Here is a 16087-nt window from a genome sequence, read left to right as displayed (position 1 = left end):
TTGTATTTGCCTCTATTTCTCTCACTCACTCACACAAAACCACTGAAAATGGTTAAACCTATATTTCCGTAATAAGTATTTCTCAAAAAGTTTGATTCTCGCCTGTTGCACTATTGTTGCACTGTTGTTACAGTTAATTTTTACTTGCTCACCCACCCCTCCCCCCCCCCCCCTACACACACACACACACACACACACACACACACACACACACACACACACACACACACACACACACACACACACACACACACTTTAGCTATGATTCATGATTTACCTACCAAAACAATTGCCTCTCAATGCGTTGAGTATTTTATTTGTGCAATGTTATATTGTTATATAAATGGCTTTTGGCACTAACTGTTTGAAGCATAAAAGAGTTCAAAAGCATCTAACAGAACAAATAGATAAGAGCCTATATCATTACATTTGTTTTGCGTTACGAGGGGGTCCTTCTGCCCTATGAGGGGTCCCTGGCCCCATATCGTTTGAGAACCCCTGCCCTAGAGCGTACCCTAGTAACAAGCTTATTAATCACACGCACGCCGTCGCTGTGTGCATTTACCTCTCCTGGTTCATATTTATAAGAAACATAATAATTAACCCACAGCCCTTTCCAAAGTGCACTTGATGTGCCATGTGCTCAAAGCATGACAGCAGTCGTAAGAAACAACATCCGGTAGTTACAAACCGATTTAGTCATTAAAGCACATGCTTTCATCACTGCAATCTCCTTCTGAGCAATTATAGCATACTATCGGTGAGAAGGAAACGTGTGTAAGTGCCGCATGACCAAGTTCAAACAAATACGAGCGCAGGACATAGCAGGAATCCCACCCAACGGGCTGGTGATCGCACCACACGGTTATGATAATAAGCATATAGGCATGCTATCGCAGTGAGTGGTGGCAGCTGTGGGAGATGGATGGAATGGAGTCAAGACATTCAATTCCGTCCTCGTCGTACATGTAAATTGTACACGTCTCTCAGCTGGCTTGCTAACAAGGCACCTCGACAGGTTTTGGGCCCGATTTGTTCAGGCCGAATGCCTCCTTGTTTGGTTGATGGCGTATTATTTATGAGATTGCATCAATAAGGCGTGCTGACAGGTGCTATCTCATATCTCATTTCGGTGCCCAGTTGGAAGTGTTCCAAGTCCTCGACACTCTCTTCGCTATAAATAGGCCGTCTTTGCTGGCAAACGGCCAAATGTGTGTCATAGACGTGTAGGTTGAGGGTGGTAATAATAATACCAAGAATTATGCTAATGTTAATAACACTAAATTGCAGTTATAAATGGATAATATCAATCATGAATCCTCAAATTAACATCGATGCTTTATCATTTATAAAAACGGTTGTGTTAAAATAAAAGCACAGCAAGAATTCATACCAATCCAAGCGGCTGAAACAGAAAATAGGTTACTGAATCTGTCAAGTAATTATGTCGAAATCAATATGAAATGTGATGGAATAGGAGCTGGTAGGGGGCACGGGAGGACTTTCAGAAACCCGTGATGGAATTCATCAACGGTATTAGAGAGGCGACCCCTCCCGCTGGGGATCTGAACCTTGCTGCATATTATGTGATTTGGGGAATGAAATCACGCAGGTTTTCATTTATCCCGTAACACTGTTACCTCCGGTGGTCCACAGGGGCATGACCCCAGCGGAGGCTGAAATCAACTTCCTGGAGAACGCTAAGAAGCTGTCCATGTACGGGGTGGATCTCCACCACGCCAAGGTGAGGACGTTGTCCTTATTATTTATCTTGTCCTTGTTATCATCCCGCCTGGTTCACTCAAGTGCACCGCTCTTGTTTACAAATGCCCGCCCTTCTCGATTTACAAATCTTCACGGTTAATGTTTACAAAAGCTCACCTTCTGAAAGGTGAACAGTCTGCTCAACTTTCATGTTTACAAATGCTTACCACCCTTATTAACACAACACACACTATTGTCATTCCTGTGTACATACCTAGTCACTCTTGTCTACAGCCAGTCACTGTTTACGTTAACGCGTATGTACCGTTCTTTGTTTACGAATGCCCGCCGTGTGATTGGCTGCTGCAGGATTCAGAAGGGATTGACATCATGCTTGGTGTCTGTGCCAACGGGCTGCTGATCTACCGCGACAGGCTGAGGATCAACCGCTTCGCCTGGCCCAAGATCCTCAAGATCTCCTACAAGAGGAGCAACTTCTACATCAAGATCAGGCCGGGAGAGGTGAGCTATCCGTCCTTCTGGTTGTTATGGTGATAACCAAGTATCGTGAAGACTGTTTGAACTAACTCACATTCCATAGCTGTTGGACAGCATCTCTGTAGCTGCTTTGTTGTAGATACGCTGTAACGACGATGTTGTTATTCAAAGGGGAAGGAGGTTATGGTGTGTGACTCCTAGAGGTTAAAAACAATGGGCGATTCAGCCCCGCTTAAAATGTCCAGTAGTACATTTTTATACAATGAAGATAACCACTTTTATTGGGCTTCATTCAACCTCTAAGGGATAGTTTTAATGAAATCAGTATGGAAATTGTGAAAAGAACATCTATAAGGCACGATGTACAGGATATGGTCCTATCAAGTCATCAACGCCCTGGATGTCACGCCTTTCCCCTAGGGAGTAGTCTACATGATAAACCATGGCAGATTTAGCTGAATGTTAATCAAATTTTGGCTAAGCCCCCCTAAAGATAAAGTGCTAGTATCACCCCTGGTGTGAACCCAAAGGTCTGCATTCTGTGGATCTTTAGGCCTCCTTGAGCAAGATCCTTGAACATGATACCACACTACCACTTCTGCTGCTTGTATGACATGTATTTCAATAGAGATTCAGTGCAAGTCTGTTAAATGACTAAAATGAAAATAGTAGTATTAGTAGCAAAAATAATTACAGCACAAGTCATAAAGTAAGTGTTACCGAGAGCTTGCAACACCATCCGACAGACGACGTCATTCTCCATTTCTCAGTCATAATTTATTTCTCAGGGTATCAGCTCTTTAGCTTACCCTCCTCCACCCCTCCTTCATGTGCTGTGTGTGCTCACGGTGACAGTTCGGTCTGGAGCGGGCCCAGGCTGATGACACAGTCCCTTACACAGTCTGCCTGTGACGCCCCCACCGCCCAGATAAAGAGCCCCTTTTTAACAGCGCTAGTGCAGCTGCAGCTAACAGTGGAACGCAGGGGGGAGGAGGGTGAAGAGTATTAATACAAAATATAATAAATATAGAGCCTTGAGGTGATCGGTATGAGGAGGGGATGGTCTGTAAGGGGGCGAGATAGTCTTCCGGTTAACGTGTTGGACTTGCAGCCGAAAGGTTCTGGGTTGGATCGGTGGTTGTCCACGGTTTAGCTGTAACGCGGGCTGTACAGTGACCTTGATGCGTCATATCAAGAGGTGCGTGGACATGGGCCACGGGCTTTTAAAGGCGCCGTTCAGAGTTGCGCGACACGAGACACATCTCAGTGTGTGGGCTGTGATGACCTCATTCTTTTTTTTTTGCTCGTGCAGTTCATGCACGCTGACTATTAATTTGGTTTCAGGCATCCATGAGCAAGATCCCCTAACCCCCCGCCGGCTCCTTAATTACAACTTGAATTGCTTGGATACTACTAAATCAAATAGTGCATTTTAAATGGAAATACTAAATTGCTCTTGTTTGTGTGTAATCCTCTACACACTTTGATTCGGGCAATCAATCAAGCTCACATGGAAGTGTGGGAAAGGAAAAAAAAAATGCATTTTACTTGTAGAACAGACTAGACAGTTTTAAAGTGACGACTGGGGATGAGGGGGTTAACTTCAACAGCACAGGTTTAGTTCCCAATGAGAAATTGTTCTCGAGTCGCCAGCCTGAAGAATGCTTCTCAGAATACACAATGTGTCAGTGGGGATGCAGAATGGGGAACGGCAGAAAGCGAGCGGTGAATCTTCTAGCGTGGCACTGTACCTCGTTCCTGGCTGTTGTTCTGAGACATGACATAACGCGCCAGTGCACGACAGGACAAAACACATGCTGCTGTGGGACCCTCGTTCTCCTATGCAGGCAAATGACATCTTTTTATCTCTCTCTCTCTCTCTCTCTCTCTCTCCCTCTCTCCCTCTTTATCTTTCTCTGTATCTCTCGCCCAGTATGAACAGTTTGAAAGCACCATTGGTTTTAAGCTCCCAAACCACCGAGCTGCAAAGAAGCTGTGGAAGGTCTGCATTGAGCACCACACCTTCTTCAGGTAACGGTCCCCGCCATCACTTTCTTATTAGGTATACTTTGTTTGCATGCATTACTTACATTATGCATATACATTACATTGTGTGGTGTACTGTGCAGTGCATCCCTGCTAAGGGGTCTCACTGATATCGCCATAGGGCTTCGTCCATCGGAACGCATCATGGGGTTTTGGTTGGTGATACTGTTTTGGCCATTTTGTGACTCGAGAGAGTTGTAGTATTTTAAAATCCCTAAAAATAGGGTGTATATATACCGTAACCTAGGCTTCTGAGAACGTTGTTTTGCCACGCTTGCATGGGAACTGTTGCGCTGTGACAATTTCCAACACAAAAATGTCAGCCCCTAATGACTAGTAATTTCACGATTCATTACTAATCAACGACCAGTTACACCACTACCACCAGTAACATTCCTACGCTCCTATACCAGAATGGAGGCGGTCATTGTGACATTGTGATGTCACGATGTACAAGCCCCATAGCCCATGATCATCTTGATGCGTCACGTTGGTGCATGAACGTGCACCAACGTGAACAACAAGCGAGCCGAAGACTGACTCCCCCTGCGGGGGTTTTCCTCCAGGCTGGTGTCTCCAGAGCCCCCTCCCAAGGGCTTCCTGGTGATGGGCTCCAAGTTCCGCTACAGCGGGCGGACCCAGGCGCAGACCCGGCAGGCCAGCGCGCTCATAGACCGCCCCGCGCCACACTTCGATCGCTCCACCAGCAAGCGGTACCTGCTGTCACGGAGCCTGGACGGAGGTACGCAACGCCGCCGCGGCCCTCACCGCTGTCGTCGTCATCATCATCATCATCATCATCATCATCGTGTGTTTTGTCTATAAAGAATAGATCAAAATGACCGATTTCGTTACCTTGTGCACCGTGTTTTGCGGTAAAACTTTAATCCTATATATTCTAGCCTGACTAGGTGTGTATGCTCTGTAGCATCTAAAGAGATATTGCGATCACAGAACAGAGACGCCTCAAAGCGAAACATTTCCACAAATACGTTTATATGCACAGAGTACTGTACATTGTTTGACGCAACTTACGGCACTGATTTGAATCCATACTTCTGATCTTTAACCCTCCAGAGTTCTCCCGGCCGGTGTCGTCCATGTGTGAGAACCACGAGGGCCTGTCCCACCGCAGCGTCAGCGAGCACCACCGCCTCCACAGCCCCTCGGTGGAGGAGCAGGAGACGGAGATGGAGCCCAGCCTGGACCAGGACCAGGACCAGGACCAGGACCAGGACCAGGACCAGGATGAGGAGGACCAGGAGCCCGCCTCCTTGGAGCACGACCGCCAGATGGACGGCGAGCAAACGCCCAGCAGGAAGAGGGAGATCAAGGTAGTGGTGGTAGTGTTGATGGTGGTCCCCCCCTCTCTCTCTCTCTCTCTCTCTCTCTCTCTCTCTCTCTCTCTCTCTCTCTCTCTCTCTCTCTCTCTCTCTCTCTCTCTCTCTTGCTCTATCAGCGAGGGTGGAGCTGGGATTGAAGCTCTTTAGTCAACCTTCCTCAGAGGCTGAGGCGGTTGGGGGGGATGTTCAGGAAGGTGCATGAAAAGGCAAGGCTGCAAGGATCACCACCCTCCTGAGACACAGACGGTGGCCCTTGTTGGTCGTTGAACCTGCAGGACATTCACCTTGTAAGAGATTGACCCCGCTGTGGCCTTGCAGTGAGCCAAGCCACCGTCCACTATCTTTTCCCTTTTCACTCCTCGTTTAATTTCCCTGCTTTATGTTCTTGTGATCTTTTTCACTTATTGCGTATTTATTTTAAGCCACATAGTTTTCCACTATGTAAAGCGTCTTTGAGATACTTAATGAAAAGGCGCTGCACAAGTCCCAATTAATTATTATTATTATTACTCTTAATTATTGATAATGCAAACACTAACAGCCTAATATTGTCTCTCATCTATTTTCTTGTGAAAATGTGGAAAACTATCTTTGTTTCACTCTTGAATCTATGCTATCTGCTCACTAACACGCTAACAATCTATGATTTCTGTCCTTTCCCGTTCTGCTGGCTGGGAAGGACGGGGCTGACTCACCCGTTGACAATAAACAGGAGGTACTTCGTGACCTTCACCTGTCTGTCTCTTTATCTGTTGTCTGTCAGTCTGTCTGTCTGTCTGTTATCTGTCTGTTATCTGTATGCTATCTGTCTGCCTGTGTGTCTGGCCCTCTGTCTCTGTTCCTCTCAGCCTATGTCAAGCTGTCCTGATGAGTCTGACTTTCTGTCCATCCGTCTTGTCAGTCTCTCCTCTCCTCTCTTATCCTCTCTCCCTTCTTCTCCTCTCCTCCTCTTTTCTACGCTTCTCGTTCATGTTGCGCTCTGCTTACAATCGTTATGATGCCTTATCATGGTATCTCTTTATGTACAAGCCTGCTGCGGTGCCATGGGACACACACCACACCTCTTTACAATACCTGGAAAAATTCCTCAGGATTGATTTTGCTCTTCGCAAATGAGGGCTGTCGAAATCACTGTTCACTACACTCTACGCACTGCTATACAAGCACCTTGGCTGTCAGACTGAAACACTTTCAGAATAAACCGTTTGACCTTTGTGTCTTATCGTCTGCATAATGTTCAGACAATGATTAGACTTTACTGCAGTGTCTCTGCGTCAACTTAGCATGGATGCTAAATAATAGACAGTTCCCCATGTCTCCTGTGTGTTCATCTGTGTGTGGGTATGTGTGTGGGTGTCTGTGGGTTTGTCTGTGTGTTTTTGTGTGTTTATTACTGTCCAAAACCTCTGTCTGTTTATCTGTCTGTCTTTTGATCCATCTGGCTCATTGTCCGCCTATTGGTTGGTCCATCTGTCCATCTGTGTCTTTCCATCTGTCCGTCTATGCCTCCGTCTGTCTGTCCATCCGTCATCTCGCTGGCCTCTCTTCCTCTCCCCTTCCTACTTATCTTCTCCTCTCATTTGTCTCCATGCCATCTCCTCCATTTCCTTCTGTCCTGTCCCAACTCAGCTGTCTCAGTTGGACCAGGAGGTCACCCCAAGACACAAGCAGGAGGTACAGCTGCCTGTCTCTCCGCCCCCCCCCCCCGCCCCCCCAGTAGAGTACTTTGACACACCCAGCCACTCCATCTGCTTGCCTGTCCTCTGTGATCCACCATTAGGCAGGCTTTCACCTCTGTGTGCCCACAGCATCATGTTTGGTGGCGAGTGTGTTTCGATTCGAGTCCCTGTGTGTTACAGTTGTCGTCAGTAACTAGTCCAGGCAGCTGGGCCGCCCCCATGCCTCACCCAATCAAGGGGACATGTCCATTAGAGTCACTTAAATCAAAATCCCGATACCCGTGTTCGCACCGGTATCGGGATTTTCAATCAAGGAGGTTTGCGACCATTGACATTGACACTTTTATCCAAAGCGACAACCATTCATACACATATTCACACACCGACGGCGGAGTCAACCATGCAAGGCTACTGCCAGCTTGTGGGGAGCGGTTAGGGTTAAGCGTCTTGTTCAGGGACACCTCGACACTCAGCTAGGAGGAGCCGGGGATCCAACTAGCACCCTTCCGGTTACAAGTCAACCTGCTCTACCACCTAGACTAAGCTGACCCCCCCCCCACCAAATTGAAGTGCACTGTACTCGCCAGTACACGCTGCCTGCAGTTAATCAACAGTACAGCTTGAATGTGTTCCCCCGTGCCTCCCCTGGACGTGGGAGGCACAGGAGGTGGGTTGTACATTCAGGGTGGCTGGCTTCAGGGGCCCACTCAGACATTAGACTTTAACAGCTGATATTCACCAGCTGGAGGATGCGGGGTGGCAATGTACCGGCTGTTGGTGATGTGCAATGATATGTCCCCAAGGGACATTTTGAGAAGAATCCAATGCTGCATTTTATGCCAGATGATATAAGTATAAGTCATATAATATTTTGAACTGTTATGCTGCAAGATTGTGGCAATGTTTTATAACATCTAACAATTGGTTTGGAAAGCAAATCGAGTTTGTGTGTATGTATATATATATATATATGTAAATAGATGAACATACAACTGTAATTGTAAACTTCTATTCCAAAATGTATAAATCTTTAACCCATTTTGATATGATACACAAGTGTTGATTTGAGTAGAAACCCTAAAAGTTTAGGGTTGCATATACAAAGCAATTGACAGAAGGATTACTATTAAATCAGTTCCTCCACGTGAGGAAGTGTCTGTCAATGTCTGCGTAATCAGTTTATGTTGTGTGTTGTGGTGTGTGGTGTCTCCTCTCATGTCCTGTTCAGTTCCCAGATCATCCTCTTTCTCGCGCCGCCCATCCAGTCATGCATACTCCAGGTGGTGTTTGTGATGTGGTTGGAAAGACATGTCAGAACTCATGGCCTATTTCTCTGTTAGTCAATCTCATCCTGTTTCTCTCTCCCTCTCTCTCCCTCTCTCTCCCTCCCTCCCTCTCTCCTTTTCTCCCTCTCTCTCTCCCCCCCCCCCTCTCACACTCTGTCTCTCTCGCTCTCTCTCTGTCTCTCTCTCCCTCTCTCTCCCTCCCTCCCTCTCTCCTTTTCTCCCTCTCTCTCTCCCCCCCCCCCTCTCACACTCTGTCTCTCTCGCTCTCTCTCTGTCTCTCTCTCCCTCTCTCTCCCTCTCTCTCCCTCCCTCCCTCTCTCCCTCCCTCCCTCTCTCCTTTTCTCCCTCTCTCTCTCCCCCCCCCCCCTCTCACACTCTGTCTCTCTCGCTCTCTCTCTGTCTCTCTCAACGTCTCTCTCCCTCTCTCTCCCTCCCTCTCCCTCCCTCCCTCTTTCCCTCCCTCTCTCTCTCCTTTTCTCCCTCTCTCTCCCCCCGCCCCCCTCTCACACTCTGTCTCTCTCGCTCTCTCTCTGTCTCTCTCAACGTCTCTCTCTCCCTCCCCTTCCAATGTAGTTCCTGGACAAGTCAGAGGACGTGTTGCTGAAGCACCAGGCCAGCATCAACGAGCTGAAGCGGGCCCTGAGGGAGCCCAACAGCAAGCTGATGGCCCGGGAGAAGCGTCTCTCTGAGACCTCCTCTCCCGGGGGCACTCCGGAGCGGAAAGCAGTGAGTAGCCAGACACGCCCCAAACAAACAGCCCCACTGATACGTATACAATACATTCGTGATGTTTTAAGTCGTACGTACGTACGTACGTACGTACGTACGTACGTACTTAAGTCGTAAGTCGTACACATTATTGTAGAGATGTGGCAGTGAAACAAAACACATCAAGAAAAGAAGGAGGGGTGGGGGGGGGGGGGGAATGATAGCGTGGTTGCTAGGGAGTTTGTCTCCTGGACTGAAAACATCCTTGGTTTGATCTTTTGATGTCTCCTGACGATAAAAGCCTTTGCTAGAATGAAAAGATAAATATACCAGAAAAACATAAATGCTTGATCTTCCCCTGTACAGTGTGTGTGTGTGTGTTGGGGGGGGCTGTGGAAGGTCTGTCATATTTACTCATGTTTAGACCAAGATCAACGGAAAGAGTTTAATATTTGTGGATGGACAGGTACCACAGCAGGCTACACAGTGTTCTCACACTCCAAACCACCGTCAAAGTACAGACGGTATTTCATACCCTCGTGACCCTGTCTAGTGCAAATGGGTAGTTATATATACTCTGGAAGCTGGGCAGACATCTATAGCCACCACATCGCGATAACACCCCTGGTTTCTGGAGAGGGAAGAATCATAAAAAATAATCAAAAGAATCATTTTGAAATCCATTGTGGACCACTTGAGAAGAGGGTCGATAGCAGACTAAGGTCTGTGATCGAGTGATCGGGGATAGCGATTGGTCGGCAGTAGGAATATGGGGCAGAGTGTCTTCTTTATTGCAGTGGTGAGTTATGCCAGTGGTATGACTGTTGAGCTTCTACGTTAATATTTTGAGAAATTAGCGAGGAAGAATCTGTGGAACAAACCAATCTCCTAGCCCTGAAAAATCTATGACATTTTGGCGCAGTGGCCTAAATGGCGGCAATTACTGTGCTTTTATTCTGTGGTTTATGGCCATGGACAGATTCTTTATGGGAAGTATTTTGACAGCTTATTTTCAAGGCTCACTGTCTGGGACTGTGATGGGCTTATCGACTGGGTTTATCCGCTGAGTCAAGGCTAAGAGCGGTGTCAGAGCGGTGACTTATTTCCAAAAACTTTGAGGTGAGAGATGGGACGAGGACACAAGACCCAGAAATGTGACATAGAGATGTGACTCAGGAGAAAAATGGATCCTAATAATAATATAAAAAATGATATCACATTATTTGCATTCATACTAGTTCATTTCTAAGGCCTTTGTACAAACTATCCTTGCACCAAGAGATAGCTTCCTTCCTCTCTGGTAAGTTAGTTAACATTTTCATTGCCAATTTAAACACAAAGTCTGATGTGCCAATCTCCTGTCTTCTTTATTGTGTAGATTCCTTTGGTTGTCTTGCATATGTCTTGCAGACACCCCCCCTTCCGACGTAGTGTATTGCAAATGAACTTGGACACTCTCCGTCATGTCTGGCTTCTGGATCACCATGAGGGTTCTCCCCTCACCTCTGTTTTGTTAATATAAGTCCCACAATCCCTTGCTTTTACCGCCCTCGATGTGAAAGATTCCCTTTCAGAAATCATTAACATCCATTGCCTATCTGAAAATACTTCCCAGTAGGTCCCAGAGTTTCTTCCCCTGATCTCGCCCCATTAAATCAAATAAGTTGGATGTCTCCCCGTTATTACAGAAGTCTCTTTACTGTCTCCAAGAGCGAACACGGCCCTTTCTTTTTTTCTTGCTTTTAATATTTTTTTCATCTCGGAACTGCATATTCATGTTCCAGACCTTTGAACACAGACACTCTGTAGCAGGCAGACAGAGACGCACAGCAGTTATTCTGTTGATGCCAGGCAGCAGTGTGCCCACTAAGACAGCAGATGCAGTCGGTGTGAATATAGTTGATGTAATACCCACTCACACAGACGCCCCCGTGCACTCTGGCAATTGGCAAAGCGTGCAAATACAGAGTTGCGAACGGCATCTATTTATTTGGGCATTCAAGTGTAATCAAATGTTTGTTTGTTTTTCCTAATTACTCAGCACCAATAGGCCCTTTTGAGTCCCTCAAGCCTTTGTTTCTTTATGTTTGATGATGCATAAAAAAATAAAAGAACTACAAACAATGGAAATCTCAGGCGGTCACACGCTGCCACCGGTGTTGCTGTAGAGTTGGCGATGGAAGTCTCTCATCCACTGTCTGCTTCAGTCAGTTCAGTCGCTGTGGGATGTCAAACATGTTCTGCTTCACAAGGTGTTAGCTGTCATGTTATTTGGGGGGGAGAACAGAAGAAAGGAAGGGGTGATGCAACTCCGTTGTTTGATTTGCGCTTCCATTTTTCGTTTGATGTAGTTATTCGGGAGATGCGTATTAACTTTTCAGAAGAGGAGTGCGCTTTGAGTATTCTGGATTTTTCTCCTGTGTTTCATTGTATTCTTATGTTGTGAATGACTCAAAAACTATTTTCATTCAATTATCTTATCGCTCCAGCTTTGTCTTTTCCTCTATCTTTCATTAAACCCCTTGCATGAAACAGTAACACGATGCTTCCCCACTAATGTATACTCTTATAGCGACGTGTCTCCTCTTCCTTCTCCCTTTAACAATGATCTCTCTTTTCCCGTTCCATCCTCTGCATGCTGACACTCAGCCGGTCGGCCAAGCTGGAGGAAAGGCTCACTCAGACCTCCGGTCTGACGAGGGCCTCGTCCTGAGGACACTGGTCACTTCCCCTGAGGTTACACCTTTTCCTTTCTCCTTCTCTCCCGCTCGATCCAGAACTGCTCCACATCTGTGATGTCCAGCACACATTGTGTCCCAGTAATGTAATCCTACAGTGATATGCAATTCACCCCCCCACTCTCTATCACACAAGGGGATTGCATATTTGACAAACTGCCTTTGTTTTCTTTCTACTTGTTTATCAATCTGTTTCCCTTAAACCCTTAAGCACGTCGTGTTACACCCTCCGTATCCTCTTAGCATGCACGCGTACTTGTTGGCTGCGGCGTATTGTGGACATGTGTTTGTTTGTGGTCAAAGTGCCCGGCGAGGTCTAACTATGTCTAATCTATACATGTAGGGCACTGAGGAGTGGGTATTGGTTGAAAAGCAAGACGCATATCAGGAAGACCCTGACTGGAGCACAGAGGGGAACGAGAAAGCTCCCACCTCACCGTCCTTAACCGTCGACTCCGGGCGGGGGGCGCACAGCGAACAAACGGAGCACGAGCTAGAGTTCAGCGACGTAGAGACAGGCTGTGACGGGACGCAAGACGACAGCTCCGGGCTGAACAGCAGCGTTCAAGAAGAGATCACGTCCCCGTCGTCGCCGCTGAGACAGAGCGCCGACGACACGGCGGGTTCTGAGCCGCGCCGGTCGAGCGCGAAAGGGGACGTCCCGCCGCGTCTGTCGCAGGAACCCGAGGCGCCTCGCGACGACGAAGCTCCAGGCGAGGCCTTTCTGATCGCTTGGCGCCCGGCGGCCGACGCCGGCTCAGCCCCGGGCGCGGGCGACGGCGAGGGGAAGGAGACACGCACCTCGCCTCCTCCTGAGGAGGGAGCACGGAGCAGGCCTCAGAGTCTGAACCTGGGGACCCCCGGGGAGCTGGTGTACGACAGGGAGGGCGACGGCTCCGACGGGGAGGACAGCTCGGGGGACTCTGACGGCGAACACAAATGGGAAATGAAGTTAGAGCGGGGGAGCCGCCCTGACGCGTGTCCGCCGGTCGCCACGAAAGAGGACGAGAAAGCACCGGGAACCAATCAACAATCGTTGGGCGTGTTCGGAGACGGCAAACAAGCGGCGGACGTGTCGTCGGCGGACGGCCAGAATGACCTCCCAGCCCGGGGAACGGGTGACTTAGTGAGCAGAGCGGGTCAGGCTGAAGGCAGAGATATGGACTTGGCCTCGGTCAACGGACCCGGCAGTGCGGGATACGATTCGCCGGCCGAGGCGAAGGACGTCGTCGCCGCCCGGAGCGCCTCGTCGCGGGGCAAGAGCCTGATCGACAGCAAGGAGCTGGCAGAGGTGAAACTGCGGCAGGTCAGGACCCACGAGCGCAAGATCAGCGGCAGCTCCGGGGGCGAGGACGCGGAGGGGCTCCTCGGGGACAAGGTCCAGAGGAGGTCCTTCCATCGACTGTCGGGAGGCCAGCAGCAGCAGCAGTCGGAGATCACCAGGATCGTCCCCCTGAAGCCCGAGAGGTCAAAGAGCGTGGCGGGTAAGGACGAGGGCGACAGGGCCGGGCAGGGGGAGTCCCTGCGGGTCGCCAGAACAGAGTACCGCTGGTCCGTGGGCGCGCCCGAAGGTTCCTCGGACCTCCACCACTGGGCCGACGCCTCCGCCTTCCAGTCCGCCGCCGCCTTCGGCGAAGACCTCGACCTTGCGGGCGGCAAATCGGAGACGCACTCGGGCCGGTTTGACGAGAGCTGCCACGCGGCGAGGGCGGAGCTCGCGGGGAGCCACCCGTTCAACATAAAGGGCTCGGCGCTCGGCAAAATGGCGCCGCCGGCCCCGCCGGTGAAGACCAAGAAGGCAAAGGAGTCTGGGCTGATTCTGCGCAACAGCCGCAACGTCAGCAGGGAGCCGTGCCTGGACGCGGCCAAGAAGCGACACTCGGTAACTCTCTCTCGCCCCGGCAGTCGTTGGAAATAAGAGCATGGCATGAGCGTTCTGACCGACGCGCACCCTCCATTTTCCTGCCTTGGTTTCTTTATTTTTTGCATCCGTTTTTCAGTGACTTTGAAACTCATGCTTCTCACCTCACTTTTGTGTATCTGGCTGTGTGGGGTCGGGGAGGAGAGGTTGAGGTGAGGGGGAGGAGAGGGGGAGGTGAGGGGGAGGTGAGGGGGAGGAGAGGGGGAGGATTTGGGAGGAGGTGGGGAGCGTCTGCCTGTTAATGCACAATGTAGTGAATTGTGTCTTTTGTTGATGCTCCATTTGACTGCGTTGTACTCATCCGTCACATCTGGCTGATCCGTCTGAAAACAAGCTGTAAACAGATGAATAGAGGATGAACGGAGATGCCGCATTTCAGTGGTTGGTTTGTTTGTTTGGTTTCATTCCCGTATCTCTAGATTTGAATTTAAAGCCCTGTAGTCTTCTTCTGATGCACAGCTCAAACATATATTTTTTCCATTGGATTAATTGGATTTAATTGAATCCAAAAGCCAATGCCACTAATTTATGTTTCAAAGTACCATCGCTTCACATTAGCAGCAAACCTGAGAGATAAAAAAAAGTATTATATAAATATATTATATAAATAAATAAATAAATAAATAAATATATCCGCCCCAAAAAAAGATCAATGTCATTCCCCTGGCCTCCTCACAGCAGGCCCGGGGTGCGGTCAGGCCCGGCACCTAGCTGGGCTCGTGGCTTGGCGTCTGCCGGCCGCTAGAATGACGCGTGGGGGCTGTGCTGCCTGATGGCATCACCTGGAGCAGGCTGCCTGTGCGTCGCATGCTGCTTCCTCTCCGCTGTTGCCATCATTAGAGGCCTACGCAGTCTTGGCTCCCCCCCCAGAAGGGAATGGATCCATTCGACAGCTTTCATCATATCCCCCCTCTGCCTTTTCATCTGCTGTCATAGCCGGTGGGGGGGGGGGGGGGGTGGTTGAAATGGAAGCAGGCCATGATAGGTGTTGGGTTTAGTGATGTCGCAAGTGAGTGACAAGCCAGTGAGGACCCTGAAAAAAGCAGCACCTGGGGATCTGCCATCTGTCATGTTGAAGCAACCCACTTTTATTTACAGTCAATTTGATTGACTTTGAAAGGCGCCTTGATAATGCCTTGTACTTACAGATCTAGCAGGCAAGCAAGGTTGTTCTGCCCCTTTGAACTTGACTTTGTTGGGATGAAAGTTGCATTAAGTTTGACAAACTTTTGACAGTGATTTGCTTAACAGGGGCCTTGCGCTTCCCTGGAAACCTTTTCACGATGCACAATGGTGTCCTTTCAATTTACAAAACAGGGAAATCTTGGCTATAGATAGATTTTTTTTTTTTTTGTTGCAACAACCATGTCTCTATAGTTAACCGGAGCAGTTAACTGTAGCTTGACATTTATGCTTCAATCTTTAATGAAAAGGAACCACATTCAATTTGGATCTATTTATCTTTCTTCCTTTCAGTATATTCACTGGTTATTTGGGAACGAATGGGCTTTCAAACCAGATCAACAGAACCAAAGGACTCTGTTCCAATTGATAGAATTCAATGGCAGACATCTCTGACAGCAAGCACCTGTTGGCAAACAACATGTGTCATCAAATCACTGTGCCCAATGGGGAAGTCATGTTGTTTGGAATTTCACATCGTGAGATGTGGCTACAGTATAGGCGCTACTCATTATGGTAGTTTTAATAGCATTTCATTGAGATTTTCTTGAGCTAACCCGGAAATTCCCCTGGCTTGTTGTCTTCTTCTCTCTGCAGGAACCCGTCTCCTCGCCCGGCATTTACGACCAGCCTTTTGCCGACATTAAGGTTATTCATTTATTTGAACACATTTGAACACATTTTCTCATTTTCACATTGTCTCATCCTGTATTGTCTAAAGACTATCCTCAGTCCTGTCTTCTCATGGTCTTTTTCATTCCTCATCTGTGAACCGCATGCTCACAGACGCTATATGCCGTTTGTGGTCTTAAACATGACATCTCTTCATCGGCGAATGTTTCACTTGTGGACGGAATGTTTTCCCTCGGCTTTGGACACGCCTACGGACACCCTTTCATTGTCGTCCTCAAAGCGCTGTTATTCCACACCTTCATCGCGTGACTCCCGTTTGTTCACTTACGACCGCATGACCGCAAGACCG

General features: G+C 48.5%; 2 protein-coding genes across 5 annotated transcripts in view; both read left to right on the top strand.

The window, feature by feature from the left end:
- The window catches only part of LOC311339383 (band 4.1-like protein 1), a 64473-nt gene that overhangs the window by 41273 nt on the left and 7113 nt on the right, over positions 1-16087 (top strand). For 3 of the 4 annotated variants that reach the window (XM_084464757.1, XM_084464756.1, XM_084464759.1), the window contains exons 8-14: positions 1657-1744; positions 2074-2226; positions 4136-4233; positions 4815-4990; positions 5326-5582; positions 9130-9282; positions 15703-15753. In XM_084464757.1, the coding sequence (XP_084320883.1) occupies positions 1657-1744; positions 2074-2226; positions 4136-4233; positions 4815-4990; positions 5326-5582; positions 9130-9282; positions 15703-15753 (976 nt within the window). The remainder of the gene's footprint in view (positions 1-1656; positions 1745-2073; positions 2227-4135; positions 4234-4814; positions 4991-5325; positions 5583-9129; positions 9283-15702; positions 15754-16087) is intronic. The other variant, XM_084464758.1, reaches the window with a different exon arrangement.
- Positions 10034-13932, top strand: LOC311339012 (uncharacterized protein; the record flags this gene model as incomplete). Its single annotated transcript, XM_084464365.1, has 2 exons — positions 10034-10063; positions 12346-13932. The coding sequence occupies 2 exons, from the start codon at positions 10034-10036 to the stop codon at positions 13918-13920; spliced, it is 1605 nt and encodes a 534-aa protein (XP_084320491.1). The 3' UTR covers positions 13921-13932.

The sequence above is a fragment of the Micromesistius poutassou genome, assembly GCF_964030765.1.
Source record: "Micromesistius poutassou genome assembly, chromosome: 2".
Classification (NCBI taxonomy): Eukaryota; Metazoa; Chordata; class Actinopteri; order Gadiformes; family Gadidae; genus Micromesistius; species Micromesistius poutassou.
The sequence above is the reverse complement of the archived record's forward strand: the minus strand, read 5'-3'. Positions and strand labels throughout refer to the sequence as shown.